The sequence below is a fragment of the Tupaia chinensis genome, unplaced genomic scaffold, assembly GCF_000334495.1.
Source record: "Tupaia chinensis unplaced genomic scaffold, TupChi_1.0 Scaffold150128_1, whole genome shotgun sequence".
Classification (NCBI taxonomy): Eukaryota; Metazoa; Chordata; class Mammalia; order Scandentia; family Tupaiidae; genus Tupaia; species Tupaia belangeri.
The window spans coordinates 158,491-184,789 of record NW_006209967.1 but is presented as its reverse complement, the minus strand read 5'-3'; the positions used below and the strand labels follow the sequence as shown (position 1 = coordinate 184,789).

Genomic DNA, 26,299 nt, shown 5'->3' with positions numbered 1-26,299 from the left:
AAAAGAAAGAGAAAGAAAGAAAGAAAGAAAGAAAGAAAGAAAGAATGAATGAAAGAAAGAAATCCTTGTTCTCTATGGTTGTTTGGTTGTTGACAAAAATACCGTTTTTAAAAAATATATCATTTTTAATGATATAATTACATGGATGAAAAAATTCAAATCCAAATAAACTAAGTCTATTATTTGTCCCTCTCATTCAAGTCAATGATTCTCCCTATCTCCCTTATATTTGGGGTATTTTAATCCTAGTCTGAAATTTGAGTTATAAAGTCTCCTCCCCAGGAAGCCATTTTTCTGAGCCAAAATAGGATTGTAATTCAATTACAATTCCTGATGTCAATTTCATACACATAAATATTTTAAATTATAATGAAATATATATATATTGAGAGGTTTTTGCCATAGGGTGCATGCACTTGCTAGAAAGACAGAAAGAGACAGAGAGACAGAAAGCGAGAAATCACCCCCCAGGGGGAATGGCCACACCACATTCCCTTCTCCTCCATTCTCCGCTCGGAATCTTAGGCACGCATGCACACACACCCGGGATGAGTTTAAGCCACTGGGTCCAGGACTTGAACTGCAGTTGACTACGTGGGGGTCCAGCAACTAGCCATTACGTACACGCACCCAGAGTGAGTTTCAAGCCATCAGGTCCAGGACGTGAACCATGGTCGACTACATGGGAGTCCAGCAACATAGTCATTATGCTAACTGCTGGTCCCTATATATTTTTCATGTTATACATATACAGCCCAGGAAAGTTTTAGATTAAACAAAGTTGTTCTAGAATCTGAGAAAGATAAGAAAACAATTGGAAAACCTATATTGTAACATCTAGAGTTTGTTTCTTTTATAATAATGGAAAATAGAAAGTCAAATTAATTCATTTAATTCTGATCTTCATCATCTTAATATAAGAATCAAAGTATTTTAGTTTGGTATTTTTAGACTATTTTAGATTGAGTTAAAATCTTAGGGGCTAGCACATGGTCTGGTGGTTAAAGAAGGTGTATCCCACACAGAAAACCACATGATTTGAGCCCTGGACTTGGCAGACTGAGAAATGTATCAGACACATCTGTGTGCATACACAAAATCCCAAAAGGAAGCAGAAATGGAAAAGGGATTGGAATGTGACTATGCTCCATGAAGAATATTTTCTCACTTTCTTTGGTGAGCACACATGCCCTCTTGGCAATTTTTTTTAAAGAGATTATTTTAAATGTCAGGATTTTATTTATGAAAATTTCGTCCCCATAAAGTAAATTTATAAATCAACTTGGTACCAAGCGGTGGGATTGCTGGATCATATGGCAATTGTATTTGTAGATCTTTGAGGAAGGAATCTCCAAATCGTTCTCCACAGTGGCTGGACCAATTTACATTCCCACCAGCAGTATAAGAGAGCTCCCCTTTCACCACACCCCTACCAGCACTTATCATTTTTTTTTTATCTTATTCATTCTGACTGGGGTTAGGTGGTATCTCATTGTTTTGATATGTATTTCCCTTACAATGAGGGATGCTGAGCATTTTTTCATATGTCTTTTGAATATTCGTATGTCATCTTTAGAGAGTGGTTGTTTCACCTCATTCTCCCATCTTTTAGTAGGGTTGACCATCTTTTTTCAGAACAGCTGTTTGAGTTCCTTGTATATTCTGATTATCAGTCCCTTATCTGATGCATAGTTTACAAAAATATTTTCCTATTCTCAGGGCTGTCCATTCACACTAATTACTATGTCTATCAACTGGATTAGGGAGAAATGTTCACATGTTGAAATATTCACTTTGTAAGCTAAATAATGTGATTGAATGTATAAAAAAATGAAATAAAAAAATGTAAATAAAAAAAATCAATCAACTTGAAAGGTTTAATTTAGGTTCTTTTTTTAAAATTGCCAGAGGGTGATTGTGATCACCAGAGAAAGAATGGCATACATGGACAGAACCCTTCTCCTCCATTTCTCAATCCTGTCAGGATTTAAGGCATGCACACACACATGCTTGGTATATTTTTCAAGCCTCCAAGGCTAGTATTAAAACCACTGTTGGCTATGTGGGATCCATCTCCCTTAACCACCAGGCCACAGGCTGACCCTGAAAAGTTGAATTTAATGATAATATAGGTCCCTGTACCAGAAAGTACCTTACCAAATCAGCTAACTGTATGGATATTTACATAATTAGGTTTTGTGCTTTAAGGCAATTATTGTCATAATCTATATTTTTATAAAGTATTATAAAGCAGGGCCAAAAAAGTTAAAATCTTAATGAAAAATTCCTGAGCAGAAGAAAGCCTTAACAGTATTAAATTAGTTTTAGTTCTGCTTATAAAAAGGTAATTTATTGAATTGCATTAGTGTTGCTAAAGTCATTATTTGAGCAAGTGATTTTTAACAGTTTTAATTTTTTAAGAGCCAGGTTTCATGTATGTCATTTGAGCACCAATACAAACCTTTATTAAAAACCCTTATTAGAAATACTGTACCTCACCTAGACTATAAAATAAAGAATGGCTGTAGATAGATTAGAATTTCTACAAACAGGGTAGAATTAATCCTTGACTTTTTCTCTGGCCTTAGGGGATATGAGTACAAGAATGAACTGAGATTTAATGGTTCACTGTTGATCACAATGGTGCCTTTAGATAGCTGGTTTTAACACCACTCCTGAATGAGAAAATGGCCAGATGACTGACCATAGAAAGAGGGAAAAAGGCTATGTTAACTTCACCTGTAACAATGAGCTTCTAAATAATCAAAAATTGACTGTGGCTATAATTTTCTATCACTTCTGGGAAAATTTTGTGTTTTTCTATTTTTTTCTTTTGTCTCATAGCTTTTGAGTGTACACAGCGAACGACAGGATGGGGCCAAAAGGCTATTGAAGTGCGCTCTTTGCAATCAAGAATTCTGGAAAGTGAGCTGAAGCGCAGGTCAATTAAGAAGCTAAGATTTCTTTGTACCCGAGGTGACAAGGTATAGCTTATACCCTCTAGTTAGAGCAAAAATAATGCAGCCATTGAAAATTAACTAACTGAAGAAATTTATGCCCTTTTCTTCTTACCATAAGTATATTTGTGCTATATTTTTCAAATTGGCATACTTATGATAAAAGCAATTTTATATTATTTTAAGAGATAAAGGGAAAGATCTCAAACTGAGTCTTCACATCGCAGTCCAGGCCCAGTCTCAGCCTCAATCTTAGCCAGCCAGGAATACTGGTGTGTATAGGGAGGCCTTGGAACACAAACCCAGGACATTCCCATGTGGGTTCAGCTTTGCTGAGCATTGCATTACATTATGCCACTGTAACTGGCCCAAAATTCTATCTTAAGCTTAGTCATTATTTTATTTGGTGCAAAATTCTTTATTTTCTTTTGTCTTGTTTTAATTTTAGAGAGATGGCATGTGCTCACCAGAAAGAGATGGGGATGGTAGAGGTGGGAAGGGGAGGCAAGAAAACAATCTTTCATGGGGCATGGCCACACCACAATCCCTTTTTCTCCATTTCTCCCCCTCCCCATGGGATCTGTCAGATACACCTACGTTGCAAGTACACCTGACATGTCCTTCAAGCTGCTATGCCTGGGACTCCAACCACACGGTCAACCATGTGGAATACAGCCACCACAACCACCAAGTCATGCACTGGTGTCCTATATTGCCTTTGACCCATAGTCTTGTTGATGTTCATATTAAAATATCTTTAAATAAAGTGCTTGAGCAAACCTGCCTTTCAGAGCTTTCAACATAATCCAGTATCAGAAGGAGAAAGTATGTATGTTTGTTGAGCACTTAATTACATGGTAGGCCTTGTGATAGGATTTTCAAAAGGTGTCTCAATTTAGCTTTGCAAGTGGGTATTATGATGTCCATTTTTCAGGAAAGAAATATAAAATAAATATTTTGAAATTATTTGTGTAATTTCATTAATTTTAACAACTAATATAAATAGTTTAGATGGAAAAACTCATTATATAAAATTATTATCATTCCTACAAATTACAAGAATTTAATGTGAGAAGATAACCCTCAGATTAGAAAACATTCCCATTTAGAAGCAATTGCAGAGGATTTGAGTTAATATCAAGATAACCAGGGTAAAGCACTATACATCAAGGAAATTTACTATTAATAATTTGCAATGTAAAGAGATTTGTAATGGGGGTCAGGAGGTGTTGCAGTGGTAACACAGCTGGATTTACATGGATAAGTCCTGGATTTGCATCCCAGGACCTCCCTGAGAATGTGAGATGTGTACCTGCATGCTTGTGATTCCTACCAGCAGAGATTGGTGATGATTATAGTGTAGGGACTACACTAGTAGTGCCTGAAAAATAAGCTTTTTTTCCCTCTCTCTCAGAAGAAATAAATAAATCATATTGAGGGAGGAAAAATAGATGTAATGGTAAGAACCAGGGTTTGATGTCAGATACACCTACGTTGCAGTCCAGGCTCTTCCACTTAAGTAGGTGTAAGGACCTGAGAAGTTTGACTTTCTTAATTTGAGATTTTTCATATCTAAAACAGATTACTAATTGTGTGAATTAGTAATAATGTATACATGGAAGCATCTCACAGCTGGCCTAACATATAAAATGTGTTAAGCCAGCAATAGCTAGTGTATCTTATTTTTTTCATTATTATTAAGATGCAAATGCTCCTTAATTTAGCCATTATGGATGTCTAACTCCTTAGTCCTAACAAGGATGCCTCTGTTTGATATTTACATCCACGTTCTGTTTAAATTTTCTCCATGACATAGCCCATATTTTTGCAGCATGTCCCTCTTTAAGCTACTGGGTTTAACTGTCTGTTGACAGTAGTTCATTTCACTGAAATAAAAAAAAAATCACATCAAATTGAAAATTTGAGTAGCTTAAATACCAGCAGCAATGATAAACATCTACATAGTTTAATTGTTTCCTTACATTAAAAGAAAAGTAGGAGCCAGCCAGTGGCATGATGGTTAAGGCACTGGCCTCCCACATGGCCAATCTGGTTTGAGTCCTGGACCTGGCCACTTGACAGTCACGCAGGATGTGTGTGTATGCTTGCTTAAAATCCCAGAAGGAGAATTGATTGTGGCGTGGCTTCTCCCCCTGGAGGTTGATTTCTCATTTTCTCTCTCACTGTCTCTGTCTTTCTCAGTGAGCACACATGCCCTATGGCATAAATAAATAAATAAATAAATACTGTAAATGTAGTTTGTTTTAAAATCAAATAATGGTTAACCAAAACTAATCAAACACTTTAGCAGATGAATGTCATTTCTGCAGATGAATTCCACCACAAGAAAACTAATTTTATTTAAACCATATAAATTATAATTATATAGAATATGGTAAAAGGTTATTTTTAAGTATATAATTTAGATTCCAAACTAACTTAAACTCCTATTCTTTAATTTGAAGAGAATCTGTTCTAAGGACCAGTATGACTTAATATTTTAATTATCAGATGCAGATAAATTGAAATTATAATTACATATTTGTACTTATAAGTCATCTGGTTACAATGTATTAAATATAAAACAATAATGTCTGTCTTTCTCTTTAAAGCTGTTTTTTACCTCTACCCTGCGCAATCGCCACAGTCGGGTTTACTTTATGACCCTTGGAAAACTTGAAGAGCTTCAAAGCAATTATGGTGTTTAAAAGGTTCCAATGATTTGTGATAACATTTATGAACATCATATATATACAATTTGCATCTTCAGATTTCTGAGATTAAATGAGCATTCAACTATATTGTTAGGGAAAAATTAAATCAGAAACATAACTTTTAATGTAGCACAGAGTAGTTTTAATAAGAAATGCAAGTTTATATATAAAATGAACTATAGCAAGCTCTATGTACTCCAGTGGTGTACAATATCTTTTGCACAAACTTTTGTAACTTTTGTTACTGTGAATTCAAACTTTAGTCTTTGGACAGTGTGGACAGTATCTGTATTCAGATTTTACAACATGGAGTAAAGAAACTTGATATAGTTAGATTATAAGAAGCTTTGAAAAAAATTGGCCAGCAATTTGTTCAAAAATAAAAAACATCAACAAACCATATTTAAATTTTCCCAAAGTCATATAAAGACTTTGGAACTATATATGATTTTTCATATAAAGCACCAAAGGTTAGATCATGAAACAAGAGTCTTAAGAAATAGTTTAGAATCTGGGCTATGGTGGAACAATCTGGAATGCCCAGAAAAAACTACAGTGCTAAAGGGGAGAAAGTCATTAATTTCCCCACTGCTCCATGACAAGCCCACAGTTAGAGACCAGTTGTGTTTTTTCCACCCCATATTAAGCTGGTTTTCTTCTGGTAAGACTAAAGGAAGAAAGCCTTAGATGCTTGATTTTCCTCAGAACCCCTAAAGATGTGCAATAATTGTTTTTACCAACTGCCAGATCATATACTTGTAAGCCTGAATACAGGACTGTACTCCTATATACATGTACTGTAGAAATAATTTTTTAAAAATGCTTTAAAGCAGGCGTCAAATTCTACCCCCAAGAACAGATTGATTTATCAAAATTATCTGGCCAACAGCATTCAATATTTGCCCAATTCTAGATTATGTAAAACTTTTCCTTCAGTTATTAAGCAAAAACAGTGAAACATAACAAAAAAACATTTGATTTCTAATACTTGTTTTTTATGTTGCTATTTCTGTAAAATCAAAAATTAATCTAAAAATATTTCAACAGAAAGTTCATGTGCTGAGACTTAATGTTATAAGTAAAGCAATGAAAAGATTTTGAAAGAACTACAATATACATTATATGTTTAATTATGCAAAATTAGAGTAGTGAAAATTATGCTATTCCTTTACCCAAATACATTATAGACGCCATAGATAGGTGACGTTTGGTCATCTATGGTAACTGCTACCTGATGAAAAGCATAATTTCTTCATATCCATCCTCAATACCATGGTTAGTTCTGGGGCAATAGAAAAGCAACAGAACTACCAAAAAGTATACCTCAGTATAATCCCTCTGGTTCTGCTTCTAAAATCTGAAGACAGTGCTGGTGGGATAATAATTTTCAAACTACCTGGTTAACCAAAATACAAAAGCAGCTGACTATGTGTGATTTTATGATAGCACATCATTTCTTGGCATCTTGTGCCAGAAATGAAGATTTGGATTTTCCTAACAACTTTCATGAAGAGTGTAGTAGCTCAACGTTGAGAACTTAGGAGAACCTGAATCCATGAATCAAATAAATAAATGTGATTCACATTTCTGTTACTGTGACACAATAATGTGATCTTAAAACTGGCTTATCCTTGAGTGTTTACAACTCAAACGACATTTAAATGCAGTAGTTTAAAAAGAAAACAAACTTTTATGTCAAATTATTTCCTTAGAAGTAGTCTTCATTAATATAAATTTGTACACCAAAGGTTGTGAGGAACTTTGTGCAAGAACCTCATTGCCGAGCAAATGGAGCTTGCTATGTTTGAATTTCAGAAAAATTTCTCATTTAAGTAATGTGTAGAAATCATGTCTTTTAAAAATTCATTTTTCTTCATAATAGTTACTCAAAGTTAAGCTTAAAATTAAGTTTTATCTTAAAATCATATTTTAAGGCAGTAAGACAGTAAACTTTCTTAGGAAGTCAACCTTCAGTGGCAGTTATTCCAATAAACATACGCAATAGTGAACTCACTCTACAGAGATGTCCCAAAGTAACCACACAGAGACTATAAATGTGTAACTGAGCTTTAAAGGATAAGGTGTTAATGAAGAAAGGAAGCTGGGTACATATCAAGAAGGAAATAGAGAATGCTGGGTAGATTAAATAGGAAGGACTGAAAATATTTAAAATGGTTCATAGGTAATGAATATTTCCAATTTAGACATAAATCTACCTGGAATCTTTACATGCTTTGCCAACTGCAACAAGAAAGTGAAGCAAGAATGACATATTTCATAGTCAGTACACTTAGTAATGGACAGAAGAAGTTATATCTATATTTCACCCTTTAGCAGCAGCACCTGGAAGCCCCAGCACATCACAGAAGTATGAAGGGGGACTCCTGACAAGTATGAAAGTTCTGACAGGTTATGAGAAGCACTGGGATAGAATATGGTTTTATTATAGTGTAATTTAGATTTATTGCTAAAGCCATAATAAAAGGCATTGTTGGAAATATCAGAAAACTAGAAAACTGACAGATGAGAAGAACTGATAAGAAAATTTAAGTGATGAAATTAGTCTAAGTAAGGTAAGATCCAAAGAGAAAACAGTAAGAAGGGATAATAATTAAGGTGGTAAAACAGATCAAGCTGAAACACGTATGCACACACATTCACAATTAGATTGCATATATTTTACTATTTTCAGTGTTGCCAGTTTCTAGATTCATTAATTTCTAAGTGTTTTCTGCCAAGATTACTTTAGTTGAGACTATATCCATAAAACTAGAAAAAATTCAGCACACATTCAATGGAATTTTTAAAGTAATCTTCAATTGGTTTAAAGAAATGTGCCTATTCAAATTAATTTGTATTCAATCTGTACTCTAAAAATATTGATTCTATCTTTGAGACTGCTAATCATGTTATTATAATGTCTGCAATGAATCCTTGTTCAACCTTTAAAAATAAAAATTAAAAAATATTATTGGTGGATGTCGTCATTGACTTGTACTTGTCTAATGCTTTAGAATTATGACTCAATATACTTTAAGGTATATAATAATGCACTGATTGAAATATTTTAGAGGTTCTGCCTGTTGCATTGAAATTCTGGACAAGGAGGAGTACTTATTTTTAAAGTTTTTGCCATAAGGGAAAATGAGAAATCACCCTTTAGGGAGAATGGCTGTGTACAATCTTCTGTCCTCCACTGTCTTCTTTGAATCTGAGACATGCGTGCACACACTCACAGTGTGATTTTTCAAGCCACTTGAACTATGTGGGAGTCCATCACCGTTTTGCTTGTTTGTTTGTTTTGCTTTTTTGAGAGGTTTTTGCTATAGAGCACGTGTGCTCGCCAGAAAGACAGAGAGAGACAGAGAGACAGAAAGCGAGAAATCACTCCCCAGGGGGGATGGCCACACCACAATCCCTTCTCCTCCATACTCCTGTCGGGATCTTGGGGCATGCATGCACATGTGCCCGATGTGAGTTTAAGCCACCAGGTCCAGGACTTGAACCACAGTTAACTATATGGGAGTCCAGCAGTATAGCCATTACGCTGACTGCTGGTCCCAGGAGTCCACCCACCTTAATCACCATGCCAACTGCTGGCCCAAAGGAGGGATATATTAATCTTATTAAGATATTTATGTCTACAGTGGTGAAATTAGAAATGGATGAATTTTCCTCTAAATGTGTGGGACTTTATACATAGCACAGACTCATGAGTTTGAACAAAACCCCAGCAAAGTTTTAATGGTTCCTTCACTTACACCTCATCCCAGTATCTTCATGTCTAGTGAAGAAGAAAGAAGAGGAATCCTTTCTACAGAGAGTAAATATTTATAGTTTCTTAGCATTCAAAAAGGGCTTAGTGCAGATTGATGGTTGAAACAGAAGATGGTCTAAGTATGGCATAGAAGCTGAGGAAGGAAGCTGAATGTTTCCTTTGTTATCAAAAGAGCAACACTTCTCTTAGCAGATTTTGGCAGTAAAGCTCTTGTGGTTTGGTCCCATACACATCTTGTAGTCTGGAGAGATGTTCATCAGACTTTCTAGTCAGGGCCTGCTGGATACGGCCTTGATTTGGCAAGTATGAGCAGCCGCTCAGGAGCTGAACTGCCTGGACATATCAAGCATACTCAGGCTTTTAAAGGCTAAACTCAAAATGCTTCATTATGAAGAATCTTCAAAAATTTTATGTTGTCAAGTGTTTTCATGTTGGGTAAATTCACTTTACAAACTAAGTGATGTATACTGACCGAACATATAAAATAAATTAAAATAACTTTTAAGTTTATGGAAAATGCATATTAAAATAATAATACATGCATTTAAAAATGTTTTGCACCAAAATTAATTTGTGTTTCAATTCCATTTTTCAACAGTTTGAAATTCCCTCTTAAAATCAAACAGATTTATTCAACTTTATATATATATATGCCCCGCTGTGTTACACTACTTTAAGAAACAGTGTTATGGGGAACCAGCAGTTAGCGTAATGGTTATGTCACTGGACTCCCACGTAGTCGACCGCGGTTGGTGTCCCAGACCCGGTGGCTTAAAACTCACGCCGGGCGCGCGTGCGTGCATGCCCAAGATCCCGAGAGGAGAATGGAGGAGAAGGGATTGTGGCGTGACCATCCCCCCTGGGGAGTGATTTCTCGCTTTCTCTGACTCTCTCTGTCTGTCTGGCAAGTGTATGCGCCCTATAGCAAAAACCTCTAAAAAGAGAAAAAAAAAAAAAAAGGAAAGACAAAGAAAACAGTGTTGTGAACAAAAAAATAAACGTATCTCAAATTGGAAGTAGCTAGGGTAGAATGAGGTCCCAAGGCTGAAAGAAGGCATTATCCTAGAGATTTTTCACCAAATCTTGGAGGCATGAGTAGAAGTCATTAGTAATTCACTATTAGCAACTTTATTAAAAAGGTAGCAGTGGATTTATGAATTCCAGTGATACAAGTTTTACCAACACTGATGATTTGTAATCTAACAGCAATTTTTTAAATTTATTGGGACTTTACGTCTCACTTTAGGATACCTAGATTCCTGAAGATTATAAAAACATAGAGAATGTAGCTACTCTAAATTAAAAACCTGAATGGTGGTAACTAATAAAATAGGGTCAAACATGTATGTTGTCACATCACATTTTATGTTTTTCACAACCATGTTAACTGATTCAAAAAGAGTGTTTCCAGAGGGAGTAAAATGGATTCTATATGGATTCATATTTTCAGAAGTTAGTCCACAGCATATTCCATAGATAAATACAAAGTCAGATTTGGGATTAACTCTTTCTTATAGTTTTGCCACCACATATGTCAATATTCCTTATTTAATTCTCTTTTCCCCTATAATTTAGATTTTCCCTCCAATCACTGTGTATCATTACAGCATACCAAGTGAATTTTCCCATTGTGAATACACTGTATATTGGTTCAGTCAAATATATTTCCATACACTTTATCATTAACAGAGAAATTTTCATTTTTGTGCCCCTAAAATGTTTTGCTTCTTTCTTTTTCCCATTGATTTCTTTCCTTTCAGCCTCTCCCACTTCCCATCCTCCTCCCACACTGTTTCCAGTATTGCCATTGTTCTCCATGCTTTTATACCTTCCAATCTTTCAATTTCTGCCATAGAATGCCAATATTTGGTATATATTGAGTGGGGACATACAATGCCTCTCTTTCATAGTCTGGCTTGCTTTGCTTAGCAGTAAATCTTCCATATTTTTCCACTTTCTATCAAATGTCAGGGGCTCAATGTTAAAATACAGAAAATATTAAATAGAAAGGTGTCGAAGGAGAGAAATGGGCTTTTGGGGTGGTAGGGGCCTGGATTGTCCTTAGTGTAATTTTATTTAAACCTCATAAACTTTACATACCCATTGCTATGCTTATGCTACTAAGTTTGATATAATTTCATGTGTCTATTTTTGCTTTTATTACTTGTATATACTTTTGAAGTTTCATTAAAATTTTTTTAACTTAGACAAATATTATGAAGCATTTTTCTCTGTTTTCTTCTAATAGTTTCATAATTTTAAATCCTATATTAAAGTCTTTGATACATTTTGAGTTGATTTTTTTTTTTGTATAGTGAGAGACAGGGCTCTAGCTTCATTGTTCCACATATGAATGTCCAATATTCTCAGTACCATTTATGGAACAGACTCTGTCTTTTCCCCATATCAGTAATCACACTAGTAGTCATCGACCCAATGGAAAGGAAATCAGTAGGTCATAGAGATATCCACATTCTAATGCTTATTGTAGCACTATTCACAATAGCCAAAATCGTGAGACAACCTAAGTGTCCATCAACAGAAAAAAAGATGAAGAAAATGTAATACACACATTGATGCACACAATGAAATCCTTTTCACCATTGCAAAGAATGAAATTCTGTCATTTGGGGTGACATGGATGATCCTGGAGGACATTACTTTAAGTGAAATAACTCAAGCACAGGAAGAGAAATACCACATCTTCTCACTCATATGTCGAAGCTAGAAGAAGATGAGCTCAAATAATTAGAGCAGAGAACAGTGATTACTAGAGGCTAGGAATGGTATAAGGGATGGGAGGATCCAGAGATGTTGGTTAACGGTTACAAAATAAGATAAAAGGAACAAGTTGTAGTGTTATATAGTAAAATAGGGTAACTGTGGTTAGTCATAATTTATCATAATTTTCGTATTAACAAAAAGAGAATTTTGAACATTCCCAAAACAAAGTATGGCAAATGTTTAAGATGATAAATATGCTAATTTACCTTAATTTTATTATTACACATTATATTCATATGCAGAAAAATCATACTATACCACACAAATATATACAATTATGTGTCAATTTTTTAAAAAGTAAAAATAAATATGAAGGTTGCAAGTGATTTTCAGGAAAAAAAATAAACCCACAAATCTATTTGTTGTCTTTTCAAATCATCACATGTGTTCTGGTGACCAAAGGGACATGTCCTATTCTGGATAATTACAAAAGATTTTACCCCACAATCTTGAAATGAAACAAAGGATAAGTTAATATAAAAACTGTGTCTTTTAAATATTATGTGCTTATCTTTAAAATGAATACATGAGTGGCCATCATGACTCTTTAGGAATTACTTGTTTTATGAATAATGAGAAAAAAATTAATTGTATAAAAACGAAGAAAAAATAAGCCATTCAACTGGCTGTTTTATACATACATTTGCTTTGAATGTGATTCTTTTTCACAAGATTATTTCTTTATGTTGCAACATTCTCAGAAATATTTAAGGATCTTCAAAGCCTGTCAACATACTTTGCTATTCAAAAGTTATAAATTATGTACCCTTAAACAAATATATCTGAGGCATCCCCTTAGGGGCACTTTTTTAGAAGATTAAAAAGTTTGTCTTACTTGCAGCTGGGCAGGTAACTATTAAAATGCATGCCAAGGGTCAGATGGTGGCATGGTGGTTAAGGCAACTGGATTCCATATGGCCAACTATGCAGTTTGAGTCCCAGACCTGGAAGCCTGAGAAATATGCCAAGCATGTGTGCATGCGTACCAAAAATCCTAAAGAGAGAATGGAGGAGAAGGGATTGCAGCATAACCATCCCTCTTGGGGATTGCTTTCTCACTCCCTTCCACTCCCTGTCTTCCTCTGGTAAACTCACGTGCCTTCCAGCAAATTATATTTTAAAAAATGCATGCTTAATGTGATCATCTATCAAAAAGTCTGAAAAACAAGCATATAATGCATGCATATAAAGTTGAGTCTCTCAGATTGAGACAGAAATAAATGTATTGAAGTTCAAAAAATTACACATAAATGAAAAACTTCTCTTCACAAATAAAATTAAATTATATAATGGAGGACCTTCAAGTTGGATGACTACAGATATCCAGTGTAACTCTCCTCCACAGGAAAAGATCACCACCACAACAACCCTGATAAACAGCTATGCATCAAATAGAGGAATGATGAGGAAACTCTGAAATATAGCAAGAAAGTAAGGAGAAACATCTGAGGCACAGAGACTCAGGATAAAAATACAGAGAAGGAGACAAAATCACTGGGCCAGAATGACCATGAGCTGAGGGTAGCTCCCCAACTGTGGAGAAGAAATAAGCAAAATATAACCATTTCTCCCCAATTTCATGTTGGACAGCTATAAGGGTGCCACAGTCATCACTTAAAAGTCATCACTGATCTTGAACTTAGTGTAGGGAGGTGCCAGGAGTTCATGCATGAGCAAAAATGAAAGACCTAGATCCTCTCTCCCTCATTGGGACCCAAGGAGTTATGGCAATATTTTGGGAGCAGAGCCACAGCTAAATATTCTTCCTGTCCTGAGGATCAGTAGATGCTAAATCCACCCCCATTTCCTGCAATGACTGAAGCTTTCAGATACACACACCCAGAGACTGAGGAATCTGGATAAATCCCCCTTAGAGACTGAACAATTCAGACCTTTGCTCCAGAGACTAAAGACTACATACATACTTCTCCCACTTTCAGTTGCCAAGGGTGGCCTCTCTTACTTACTCAGTACAGCTTCTGTACAGTGTGCACATGCAGCCCCACATCCACGGGATATTTGAAGTCCTGCCTGGCATTGTTTCTGCCTGCCGCCCAGTTCCCAGAGATGCCATACTATATTACCTTACTCCTGTTACTACCCCTGCATACAGTTCCTCCCGCTCACAAAGTATAGCTTCTGCAGGCAGTACCTATGGCCAGAGTTGGTGGAGCAGGAAGCCACACTTCTGAAGAATCCCAGAAAGCCCACTCTCTCAATTGATAGAGTCTCCATATCTCTTGCATGTCCCATTCAGGTCTGAGAACTCTGTCAACAGACACTACCACTATCCAGCTAGCTACCTCAATTGAAATAGTCTCCATCCACCCTGGTAGGGGCCAAAAGCATCAGCCACAGCCTCAAAGGTCTCTACCATTGCCATCGACAACTTTACACCTTTACTAGTGGATCTCCCATACACCACATTTGTTTCTCCCAGGATTTGAAAACATTGTACTGGGAACCCATGATGTCACTGCAAGTGACTCTGCCCTCGGATCAGTGTAAATCCTATGCATACATATGCACAGTCTGAGGTCATCAGTCAGGGTGTTATAGCTGCCACTGGTAGTGACCTCATGCTTTTCATCAACAGAACCTCCATGTCTTGCATGCAACCCACCTAGAGCCTGAAATCATTAGCATCCCCATAATTGACATCAAATATAGCCACTGGTTCCAGAAATACTTCCTTGACCAGGGAGACCCTGCATACTGTTTGTATCCTCATCCAGGAAAGGAAAACATAGGTTCACACCTTAAGCAGCTTCTGCTCCCTGAAAAGCCACATCACTACATCTACAAACACTTGCAATCTTGACCACAAAGTCATGCATAGGTTCCACTCAAAATATACAGAAACTACACTAGTGAATGCAGCCAGAACCAAAGTTGAAGCATACTACACAACTAATTATACTAGAGGACATATCTACAGGAAAAATTCCTTCCCTACAAAAGGTACTCCATAAAATAGAAAGAACCAATTATTTCAATAGGTGCAAGACACAAGAAACATGAGAAAACAAGGAAGTATGACTGCTCCAGAGAGACACAATAATCTTCCACTAACTATGGAGAAAATGAAATTCAAGAAATGCGAGTTAGAGAATTCAAAATAATAATCTTAAGGAAACTCAATAGATGCATGAAAATTCAGATAAATAATTCAATGGAATTAGAAAAACAATCCAGTTATTAATTATAAATTCAATAAAGAGATAGATATCTCTTTTAAAAACAAATAGCAATTGTGAAGATAAAGAATTCAATAGATGAAATAAATAAGAGACTTGGGGCATCAAAAATAGCCAAATTAGGGAGAAAAAAAAATTCTCTACATTTGAAGACAGAACTTCTGAAATCACCATGTTAGGTAAAAAGGGAAAAAAAATGAAGAATGACTACATGACCTGTGAGACTAAGGGGTCAAATATTCACATTATGGAAGTTCCAAAAGGAAAAGATAAGAATAGACTTTAAAAATCTAATTTATAAAATATTAACACCAAATTTTTCAAGTCCATGGAGAGTTACAGACATACAGATTCAGGAAATATGAAGGAGGCCAATAAATTTGATCAAAAAATATCCTCACTGATGTACATTATAATCAAACTGTCAAAAGTCAAAAGCAGGGCCAACCTTGTAGTGCAGCAGTTAGGAACTGAATAGAGGAGGGTGGATTACACATGATTAACCATGGTTTGAGTCCCACCCTGTAGGCTTCATGCTGTGCATATGTACACTTGTTCAGGATCCAGATGGGATTGATAATTGAAGGAAGGAGAATTAAGTCAAGGCCAGGCCCCATTAGGGGGTGCTTTCACTCTTTCTTTCTCTCTCTCCTCTCTCTGTCTCATCCATGTGCCTTGTAGCAAAGAAAGAGAGAAAGAAAAAGGAAGAAAGAAAAAGAGAGAGAAAGAAAGAAGAAAGAAAAGGGAAGGGAAGAGAAGAGAAAGATAAAAAGAAAAAAAAGAAAAAAGAACTGAAAAGGAAAGGAAAGGAGAAAAAGGAAACAAAAGAAGAAAAGAAAAGAAAAGAAAAGAAAAGAAAAGAAAAGAAAAGAAAAAAAGAGAGAAGCAAAAAGAGAAGAGAAGGGAAGAGAAGAGAAGAGAAGAGAAGAGAGAGAAGAGAAGACACGAGAAGAGGAAAGAAGGAAAGGAAAGGAAAGATTAAAGAAAAGAAAAAAGAGAAAAGAGAAAACCAGACCAGACCAAACCAAATCAAACACAGTGAAGTGTGCGTATAATCCCAGTTACTTGGGAAGCTAAGGTGGAAAGATCACAACTTTAAAACCAACCTGGCCAATATTACAAAATCTTGACTCTAAAAATAATAATAATAATAATAATAATAATAATAATAATAATATAACATAAAGAAAAATCAAAGACAGAGAGAGAATTTTTTTTGAAAAATCAAAGACAGAGAGAGAATCCTAATAAATAGAGATAATCACCAAGTCACATATAAAGGAATCCTATTAGGCCAACAGACTTCACAGCAGAAATCTCACAGGCTAGGAGAAAATTGAATATTTAGTTAAAGTTTTGGTAGAAAAACATTCCAGCCAAGAACAGTACATCCAGCAAAGGTATTCTTTAGAACTAAAGGAGAAATTAAATATTTCCCAGACATGTAAAAGCAAAGAACTCAGTACTACTAGATTGCCTTTTTAAAAAGATGCTTAAGAGCCCTACATTTCAAAGCAAAAGATAAATATCATTATGAAAATATGTGAAGATATAAAATCAAAAGTAGATAAATAAAACAAATATGATAAATATATCAAACATTATATCTTATGAAATACTAACAAACCACAAAGAAAAGCCATAATAAAAGAGGAAAAAAATAAGCAAAAGGATCGTGAAATAACCAGAAAATAAGCCACAAAATGACAGGAATAAGCCCATACCTATCAATTATAACCTTGAATGTAGCCAGATTAAATTCCCCAAATGGCTGAATAAATTTTAAAAACCTCAAGATTCTACTATATGCTGCCTATGTATGTCTTATTGTAAAGGCATACAGAGACTGAAAGTGAAGAAATGGAAAAAGATATTCCATGCAAATGGAAACCAAAAGTGAACAGGAATAACTATAGGGACAGCAGATGGAACAGAATTCAAGACAAAATCTATTAAAGAGACAAAGAAAGTCATACAGTGATAAAAGGATCAATTCAGAAAGAGAATATAACAATTGTAAATATATATGCACCCAAAACCAGAGCATCCAAATATATAAAACAAAATATTACTAGACCTAAAGAGTAAGATAGACTGATACAATAACTGCTGGAGATTTCAACACTCTACTCTCATCACTGGGTAGTTGATACAGACAGAAAATCAACAATAGCAAAAACAAAGCATTGGAATTAAACTGCACTGCACCATAGACCAAATGAATCTGACAGATATTTACACAATATTTTATCCAACAACTGCAAAATACATATTCTTCTCACCAACACATGAATCATTCTCCAGAACAAAGAATATGTTAGGTCACAAAAGAAGCCAATGTCACTGTTAGGTGAATGCACATTTCCTCTGGCAACTAAAAACAAAAAAAAGCCAAAAAAAAAAAAAAAAAAGAAAAGAAAAAGAAAAGGAAGAAAAAAAAAGAAATTGTAAATTGTATCAAGGATCTTTTCTGACCACAATGCAATAAAACTAGAAATAAATGGGAACCAGCATTTAGCATAATGGCTATGTCGCTGGACTCCCACGTAGTTGACTGCGGTTTGCGTCCCAGACCCGGTGGCTTAAAACCCACGCCAGGCACGTGTGCTTGGGTGCCCAAGATCCCAAGAGGAGAATGGAGGAGAAGGGATTGCAGCGTGGCCATCCCTTCTGGGGGGTGATTTCTCACTTTCTGTCTCTCTGTCTCTGTCTGTCTGGCGAACGCACATGCCCTATAGTGAGAAACCTCTCAAAAAAAAAAAAAAAACTAGAAATAAATAAAAGAGACAGTGAAAATTATTCAAATACAGAGAAACTAAACCTCAAGCTCCCAAGGGACAAACGGGTCAATGAAGAAATTAAGAATGAAGTAAAAAATATATTCTTGAGAAAATGAAAATGGAAACATGATATACCAAACCTATGGGATAATGCAAAGGCAATTCTAAGAGGAAAGTTTATAGCAATAAATACTCATATCAAAAATACACAAAGATGGGACCAGCAGTTTGCATAATGGCTATGTCACACTGAACTCCTATGTAGTAGACCATGGTTTGAGTCCTGGGCCCTGTGGCTTAAACTCACGCTGGGCACGTGTGCGCGTGTGCCTAAGATCCCAAGAGGAGAATGGATTGTGGTGTGGCCATCCCCCCTGGGGGATGATTTCTCTCTTTCTGTTTCTCTGTCTCTCTCTGTCTTTCTGGTGAGCTCATGTATCCTATAGCAAAAACCTCTCCAAAAAAAGAAAAAAAAATACACAAAGATGAAAAACAACCTAACAGTGCATCTTAAAGAACTAGAAAGAACAAACAAGATCTAAAAGTAGGAGAAGGAAAGAAATAATGAAAAACACAGCAGAAATAAAAGAAATAGAAACAAAAAAAATTAATACTAAGGACCAATAAAAGGAAGTGTCTTTCTTTATTTTTTGTGTGTGTTCTCAAGTGCACTTTCTTTTTTTCCCCTTTAAATTTATTTTTTACATTAATTCACTATACATCATTACAGCAAAGAAAATGAATTTCCCATCCGGAATACACTGTATATTGGCTCAATAAAGCACATCAACATACATGTTATCAACAAATAATTTTCCATTTAAGTCTTTTATATTTTGCTTTTTTTATTATTTTTTTGGCCATCCTTGATTCCCTATCCCTCACCCTCTGCCGTGTCCCACCCTCTTCCCACATTGTCTCTGGTATCCATGGTTGCTTTCTATGCCTTTCCCTTTCTTGAAGTGACAAACAAAATTGATATACTATTAGCTAGACTAAGAAAAGAGATGATCAAAGTCCATACATAAATTCAGAAACATAAAAGAACAACTACTGTCATATAAATAAATACAAAAGGTCACCAGAGAATGTTATGAACAACTATATTCAAATAAACTAGAATATTTATAAAAGATGCATAAATTTATGTAAATAAAACCTACCAAGATTGAACCAGGAAGAAATAGAAAGCCTAAACAGACCAATAACAAATCATTAGATTGAATCAGTAATAAAAATCTCCCGAAAAAGGAAAGCCCAGGAGTAGATGGATTCACTGTTGGAATTTTATTTTTTTCATGAAATAATTAACAACAACTCTTTTCAAGCCTTTTCAAAATATTCAATAGGAGGGTATCCTATTTTAAAAGGCCACCATTACTCTGATCTCAAAAGCAAATAAGGAAATAAAACAAAAAAACTACAGACCAATATCCCTAAAGAACATAGATGCAAAAATCTTAACATATTAGAAAGCTGAATTCAGCAGCACATAAAATAACAATTATCTATCATGATCAAGTAGGATTTATCCTAGCCATGCAAGGATGGTTCAACACATGCAAATCAATAAACATGATACATCACATCAATATAATGAAACATGAAAACCATATGCTATCAATTGATGCAATTGATAAAATACATCACCTTATGATTAAGACTCTCAATAGATTATGTTTAGAAGGCATATACCTCAGCATAGTAAAGACCATATATGGTAAAGCCACAGTAAACATCATACTGAATGAGGAAAAGTTGTAAGTTTTTCTCTAAGAAGAGGAGCAAGATAATGATGACCATTTTCTCCACTCCTATTCAACACAGTACTGGATATGTTAGCTAAAGCAATTAGTTAAGAGAAAAAACAATTGAGGGCATCCAAATGGTAAAAGAGAAAGTTTAACTCTCCTTGTTTGTAGATAACATAATAATATGTATAGAACACCTAAAAGAATTCACAGAAACTCTTAAAATGATAAATAAAATTAGTAAAACAGTAGTATGCATCAGCATACAAAAAGCAATAGCATTTTTATACACCAACAACAAAATTACGGAAAAGAAAATGAAGGAAGTAACTCATTTACAATAACCATTTTATTTACATTAAAAATAAAATAACTGGGAATAAATTCAACCAAAGAGGTGAACTATAGCTATTCTAAAAAACTATAAAAGAAAGACCAAAAAAGAAAATGAAGAATACACCAATACATAGAAGATGTCCGCTGTTAATGGATTGAAAAAGAAAAAAAAAAAAAACAATATTCTTGAGATGTTAATGCTACAAAGTGATCTACAGAGGGCCAGAAGGTGGTGTGGTGGTTAAGGTGCTGGATTCTCACATGACTGACCATGGTTCAAACCCTGGACCTGGTGGTGTGAAAATCACACCAGCCCAATGTGTGTGGATGCCCAAAATCCCAAGAGGAGAATGGAGGAAAAGGGATTATGGTATGGCCATTCCCCCTGGGGCATGATTTTCACTGTCCCTATCACTTTCTCTGTCTCTCTTTCTCTTTGGGTAGCAGACATGCCCTAATCCACAGAATGAAGGAGAAGGGATTTTGGTATGGCCATACCCCCGGGAATGATTTCCTGCTTTCTGTCTCTCTCTGTCTCTTCAGAGAGCACATGCACCCTTATAGCAAAAATTCTCTCTTAAAAAAGAAAAAGGTCACTTTACTGGGGCCAGGAAGTGGCATAGTGGTTAAGGCACTGGACTCCCACATGGCTTGGTGCAGTTCAAGTCCTGGATCCAGCATCTTGAAAATCAATCTGGGTGCACATGCATGCATGCCCAAAATCCCAGGAGGAGAATGGAGAAGAGAATAGTGGTGTGGCCATCCCCCTGGGGAGTGATTTCTCACTTTCCTTCTCACTGTTTATTTTTGTCTCTATATCTTCTCTCTTTTCCTTCTGCTACTCTGATGACACAATTATTAGCTCTTTGTTATTTTCCCACTAGTTCTTGAAATTCAGTTCATTTTTTTCCCAACCTACTATCTCCATTGTTCAGGTTGGGTAAACACTGCTGATCTCAAGTTTAATGATTCTATCCCTATCATTTCCACTCTACCCTTGAATCAATCCAGCATATTTTATTTTTATTTATATTATTCTATTTTTCAGTTTTATAATTTTCACTTGGTTATGTTTATAACTTATACTTCTTGTCTGAGATTTTTTTCCCAACTTTTATTTGCCATTGATTTTGGGATATTGTTATTACTGCTTTAAAATCCTTATATGATGATGCCAGCATTTCATCCACCTTGCTGTTGTTATCTATTGATTATCTTTTCTTATTCAAGTTGTGATTTCCCTAGCTCTTCATGTGAAAGGATTTTTTAATTGTTTCCTCGCTATTTTGTTGCCTATGCTAGGAGACTCCTATTTAAATCTTTTAGCTCAGCAGGCAGTCACCATGCTTACGTTTAGAACCCAGGCCCTGGCTTGTTTTTGTGATCTGTGGTTACTATGGTAATTTAATTTACAGAGGCTTTGTGGTATTGTTCTGATTTGCTTAGTGTGTCTGATACTGTTGTAGGTTGCATTGGATCCTGCTGGTGGGACAGAAGGCAGTTTCCCGAGTCCTGAGTGTCTAGTGTCTCTGAGTAGGGAGAGGGGAGTCTCAGGCTACGAGGGTAAAGGAGTTTCACTGGCAGGAAGGTTATTGTGACATTCTTTACTCTGTGGAAGATGGAGAACATTTCTCTGGGTAGGTGCTTGTTGTGAGTGCACATCTACTGGTAGCCTAGTATCTCTGGGTGGCAAAGGGGAATCTTGTGATGGCAGGGGCAAAAAGACTTTCAGCCTGAATGGTTGTTATAGTAGAATCCCTCTTCCCAGTGCCACCCAGAACTCCCAATGTCTCTGTATAAAGAAGGAGAATCTCCTGCCCATGGAGACAAAGAAGCTTCCCAGGCTGGTTGATTATTGTGGCAGAGCCCTGTTGCTGGTATTGATAGGCTGTTTCAGTATCTTCCAGTGCAAGGCTAAACTCTCTGGCCTAGGAGGGAAGGAAAGTTGACAACATATTGCCTCAAGTGTAGACTCACTCACCTTTCTGCCTTTTCCAATATTGTAGGATATAAGAGCAACATAAATGTAAGGAGAATTTAACAATCCTTGTGGGTAAAGTTCAATAACTGGGGGAAAAAACTAACAGAGAATTGCCTTGGGCCTCTGAACCTCCAGGTAGACAATGCATGCTTGGAGACACTGTATACACTTCTCTTGTCAGGTCCTGGTAGAATTCAGTCTTTACTACCTATAGCAGTGATCCCCATAATGCAACATTTTATTGCCCTTTTTCCCAATTGGTATTACCTTACTAACTGTCCAACTCTTGGTTTCTGAGATCATCTCTCAAGTAAATTATCTAAACCTAAGTCCTTGTATCTGACTTTGCTTTCCATGGAACCAAAATTAAAAAACTATATAAAAAATACTATATAAAAAAATAAAATATGCTAAACACAAGAACAAACTAATCCTCAACAGAAATGTGAATAACTCAAAAATTTTCTGAAAATATATTTAGCTCACTCATAATGAAAAAAATGAGAGTGAGAACAAAGACACTATTTCTCATCTGTCAAATTGCCAAAGATTCTCATCTGTCAAATTGCCAAAGATGGAAGATTCTGACATTACACCCCTTGTAACGTGCTATAATATATCGTTATTGCAATCTCATTGCAAGACAATTAAAAATAGCTTTAATTACACCCATTCCCTTTGGTCTACCAATTTTACTTCTAAAATATATATACCACAGATATATTTAGATATGTGGACAGGTATAGGCACAAGATAGTTGTTGCAAGATTTATTCTAATAAAGCACCAAACTAAGGGGACAAATGATGAATTCCATCACTGAACAATTTGTTGAAAAAGTGTGATAAATCTACTGGGTCCAGCAGGTGGCATAGCAGTTACATTACTGAACTCCCACATGGCCGAATGCAGGTCAAGTCCCAGACACGGTGATTTAAAACTCATGTTGGGTGCATGTGTGTGTGTGCCCAAGATGCTGGGAAGAGAACAAAGGAAAAGCAACTGCAGCATGGCCATCCCCCCCTGGGGGGTGATTTCTTAATTTCCCTCTCATTGTCTCTGTCTCTCTGCTTCTCTGTCTTTCCAGTGAGCACACACACACTAGGGCAAAAACTCTTAAAAAAAAAGTATGGTAAATCCATACAGTAGAATTCTATGCCATTAATGGCAATAGAGCATATCTATGGCTGTCAATGGAAAAGCCCCTAAAAGAATAACACAAGGTGCAAAAATGTACAGAGCATAATTGAGACATATTTTTATATTACCTATAGTATTAAGCAATATCTTGTAACATTAACAGACATCACCTTTGAGGAGGGGAAAATGGTACCTGAACTGGTAAAAGATCTATTTTTTGTTTTGGGACTCTTAGAATATTTAGTCCTGAGCATATACTACTTTTTCAGTTGTAAAAAAAAAAAATCATTGAACAGTGGATGTTGCATTTCTCAATTTAAATTGAAATTGATCTTACCATTTAATTTTTATTTGATCTGATTTTTATTGAGATGTAAATATACACAAACTATCAGTGTAAAATGTAATGGTTCATAACATGTGCATGTGTACACTAATGTAACCATCATTCAGATAAAAATATAGGATACTTCCAATGCATCTTCCAGTTAATACCTAGGCTGTCATTGAGGTAACTGATACTCTAACTCCTAACACTGCTGATTATTCTTCAATTTAATTTTATTTATTTCAGAGACAGTTTGTTATACAGAGCTTGTGCATACAAGAAACACACTACAATGTCGAAATGAATTATTTACATAGAAGTAAGACTATGAATTATTTTTTAAAACGTTTTTATACTTGTCTGAATTATTTGTAATGTGCATGCATTACTTTAACAATACGATAGTAACAAAACCTCCCCCTACAAGAAAAAAAAAATTGAAACTTATTATAAAGCCTGCATGGCATGTGTGTATGTCGTTGACATCTTTCTTATCCCAAAAGTTTCTTTATCCTATTATCAGTTGTTTCTTTTCTTTTGACTCTTTTACTTTGGTCTAATTACTGCTGTTTTAACAGAATGGACAGGATGAAAGAGAAAAGGAGTTCCTTTATCTGGATACTTGAGCTTAAACCTTTAACCTCATTTTGATCTGGAGGAACATGAAGTTTTTTCACTGAGCTTTGATGCTGCTGTAATCATTTGGCATTTGGATTATAGTTATATTGTCCTCGATTATTTTAAGTAACTGTATACCAAATTCAGAAGATAGAAACAGCATTCATTTTCCTACTAGATTTAGGATCACTCATACCTCTTAAAACCACTTTTATGTCTGCTTCTCCTATGAAGCTTACTAGCCACTAAGTGGAGCTCTAAGTTCAAGTATGGGAGATGTGTGACAGGCCTTCCATTATTTAATGAAAATAGATATATGAGGTTCTTGGAATTCTTTAAGAATAACAGTAAAAATTCAAGGCTGATTTTCCTCCCTAAATTTTACTCAATTGTTAGAAGCTGGGCTATTTAAGGGTTGGATGTGGTTATTTAGAAGGTGTGGGGATGGGCTATGTAGTTACATTCAGTTTTAGTATTTACTTCATACCATGTTATTTATAACTGCAGAATTATAGATTATACAACAAATGCAGCATTGTAGACATTAGCATTTTTGTATTTCATTTGCCAATTCCCCTATACTCTTATAATCATTGCAAACATATAATACATTTTTCTGAAGTCTATTCATATATTTCCTCAAAGAGAGGGTCTCAGGGTCTTCACATTATGATCTACCCACAACCTTAGCCAGCCCAGAGCACAGACAAGCCTCTGAAAATGTGCACAGGGAGACCTCTGATAATGAACCCAGGAACTTCCAACGTGGACCCAGCACTGCAGAACATATACCATGGTCTGGCCCCTATAACAACTTAAGAATACCTAGATGTTGCAGATGCTGCCGCCACCTGAGTCTCTTGCCCTCAACCATGGTAAACTCCACCATGTTGACATTGCTGTCAATGCCAAGCCCTTGGGCCGGGTCTCCTTTGAGCTATTCACAGACAAAGTTCCAAAAACAGCAGAAATCTTTCATGCTTTGAGCACTGGAGGGAAAGGATTTGGTTATAAGGGATCCTGCTTTCATAGAATGATTCCAGGGTTTACGTGCCAGGGTAGTGTCTTCACATGCCATAATGGTACTGGCAGCAAGTCCATCTGTGGGGAGAAATTTGATGATGAGAACTTTATCCTGAAACATACAGGTCCTGGCGTCTGGTCCATGGCAAATGCTGGATCCAACACAAAAGGTTCTCAGTTTTTCATCTGCAGTGCCAAGACTAAGTAGTTGGATGGCAAGCATGTGGTCTTTGGTGAGGTGAAAGAGGGCATGAATGTCGTGGAAGCCATGGAGCGCTTTGGGTCAAAGAATGGCAAGATCACCAAAAAGGTCACCATTGCTGACTGTGGACAACTCTAATGAATTTAATTTGTGTTTTCTCTTAACCACCAGACCATTTCTACTGTAGCTCAGGAGAGCACCCCTCCACCCCATCTGCATGCTATGTCCTGCAATCTGTGCTCTTGCTGCAGTTCTTTGGGTTCCATATTGTCTTTAGCCTTCTCCAAATCTAGCTGAATTGCATAGTTAACTTTATGATTATGAAATAAAAACTAGGTAACAAAAAAGTGAGAATAGCTGAAGTTTATATCATATTTAATACATTTTTCGTTAAATACTTCATTTTTATAATTGATAACTCCACTATTTAATTATTCATCATCTTATTGCTGGAGTAGAGGTTACAATAGTGGGGACCAGCATTTAGAGAAATGGCTATGTCGCTGGACTCCCACAGAGTTGACCGTGGTTCGCGTCCCAGATCCGGTGGCTTAAAACTCATGCCGGGCGTGTGTGCATGCGTGCCCAAGATCCTGAGAGGAGAATGGAGGAGAAGGGATTGCGGAATGGCCATCCCCCCTGGTGGGTGATTTCTCGCTTTCTGTCTCTCTGTCTCTCTCTGTCTGTCTGGCGAGCGCACGCGCCCTATAG

At 36.0% G+C, this 26,299-nt stretch overlaps 1 protein-coding gene, 1 long non-coding RNA gene and 1 pseudogene across 2 annotated transcripts in view; 2 read left to right on the top strand and 1 right to left on the bottom strand.

The window, feature by feature from the left end:
• The window catches only part of NRK (Nik related kinase), a 167,848-nt gene extending 161,278 nt beyond the window's left edge, over nucleotides 1-6,570 (top strand). The window contains exons 27-28 of the mRNA XM_006171949.2: nucleotides 2,845-2,984; nucleotides 5,570-6,570. Coding sequence (XP_006172011.1) covers nucleotides 2,845-2,984; nucleotides 5,570-5,665 — 236 coding nt within the window. The 3' untranslated portion in view covers nucleotides 5,666-6,570. The remainder of the gene's footprint in view (nucleotides 1-2,844; nucleotides 2,985-5,569) is intronic.
• The window catches only part of LOC102501164 (uncharacterized), a 153,472-nt gene that overhangs the window by 113,076 nt on the left and 14,097 nt on the right, over nucleotides 1-26,299 (bottom strand). The gene's annotated exons all lie outside the window — the stretch shown is intronic.
• LOC106734248 (peptidyl-prolyl cis-trans isomerase A pseudogene) lies at nucleotides 23,777-25,726 on the top strand (annotated as a pseudogene).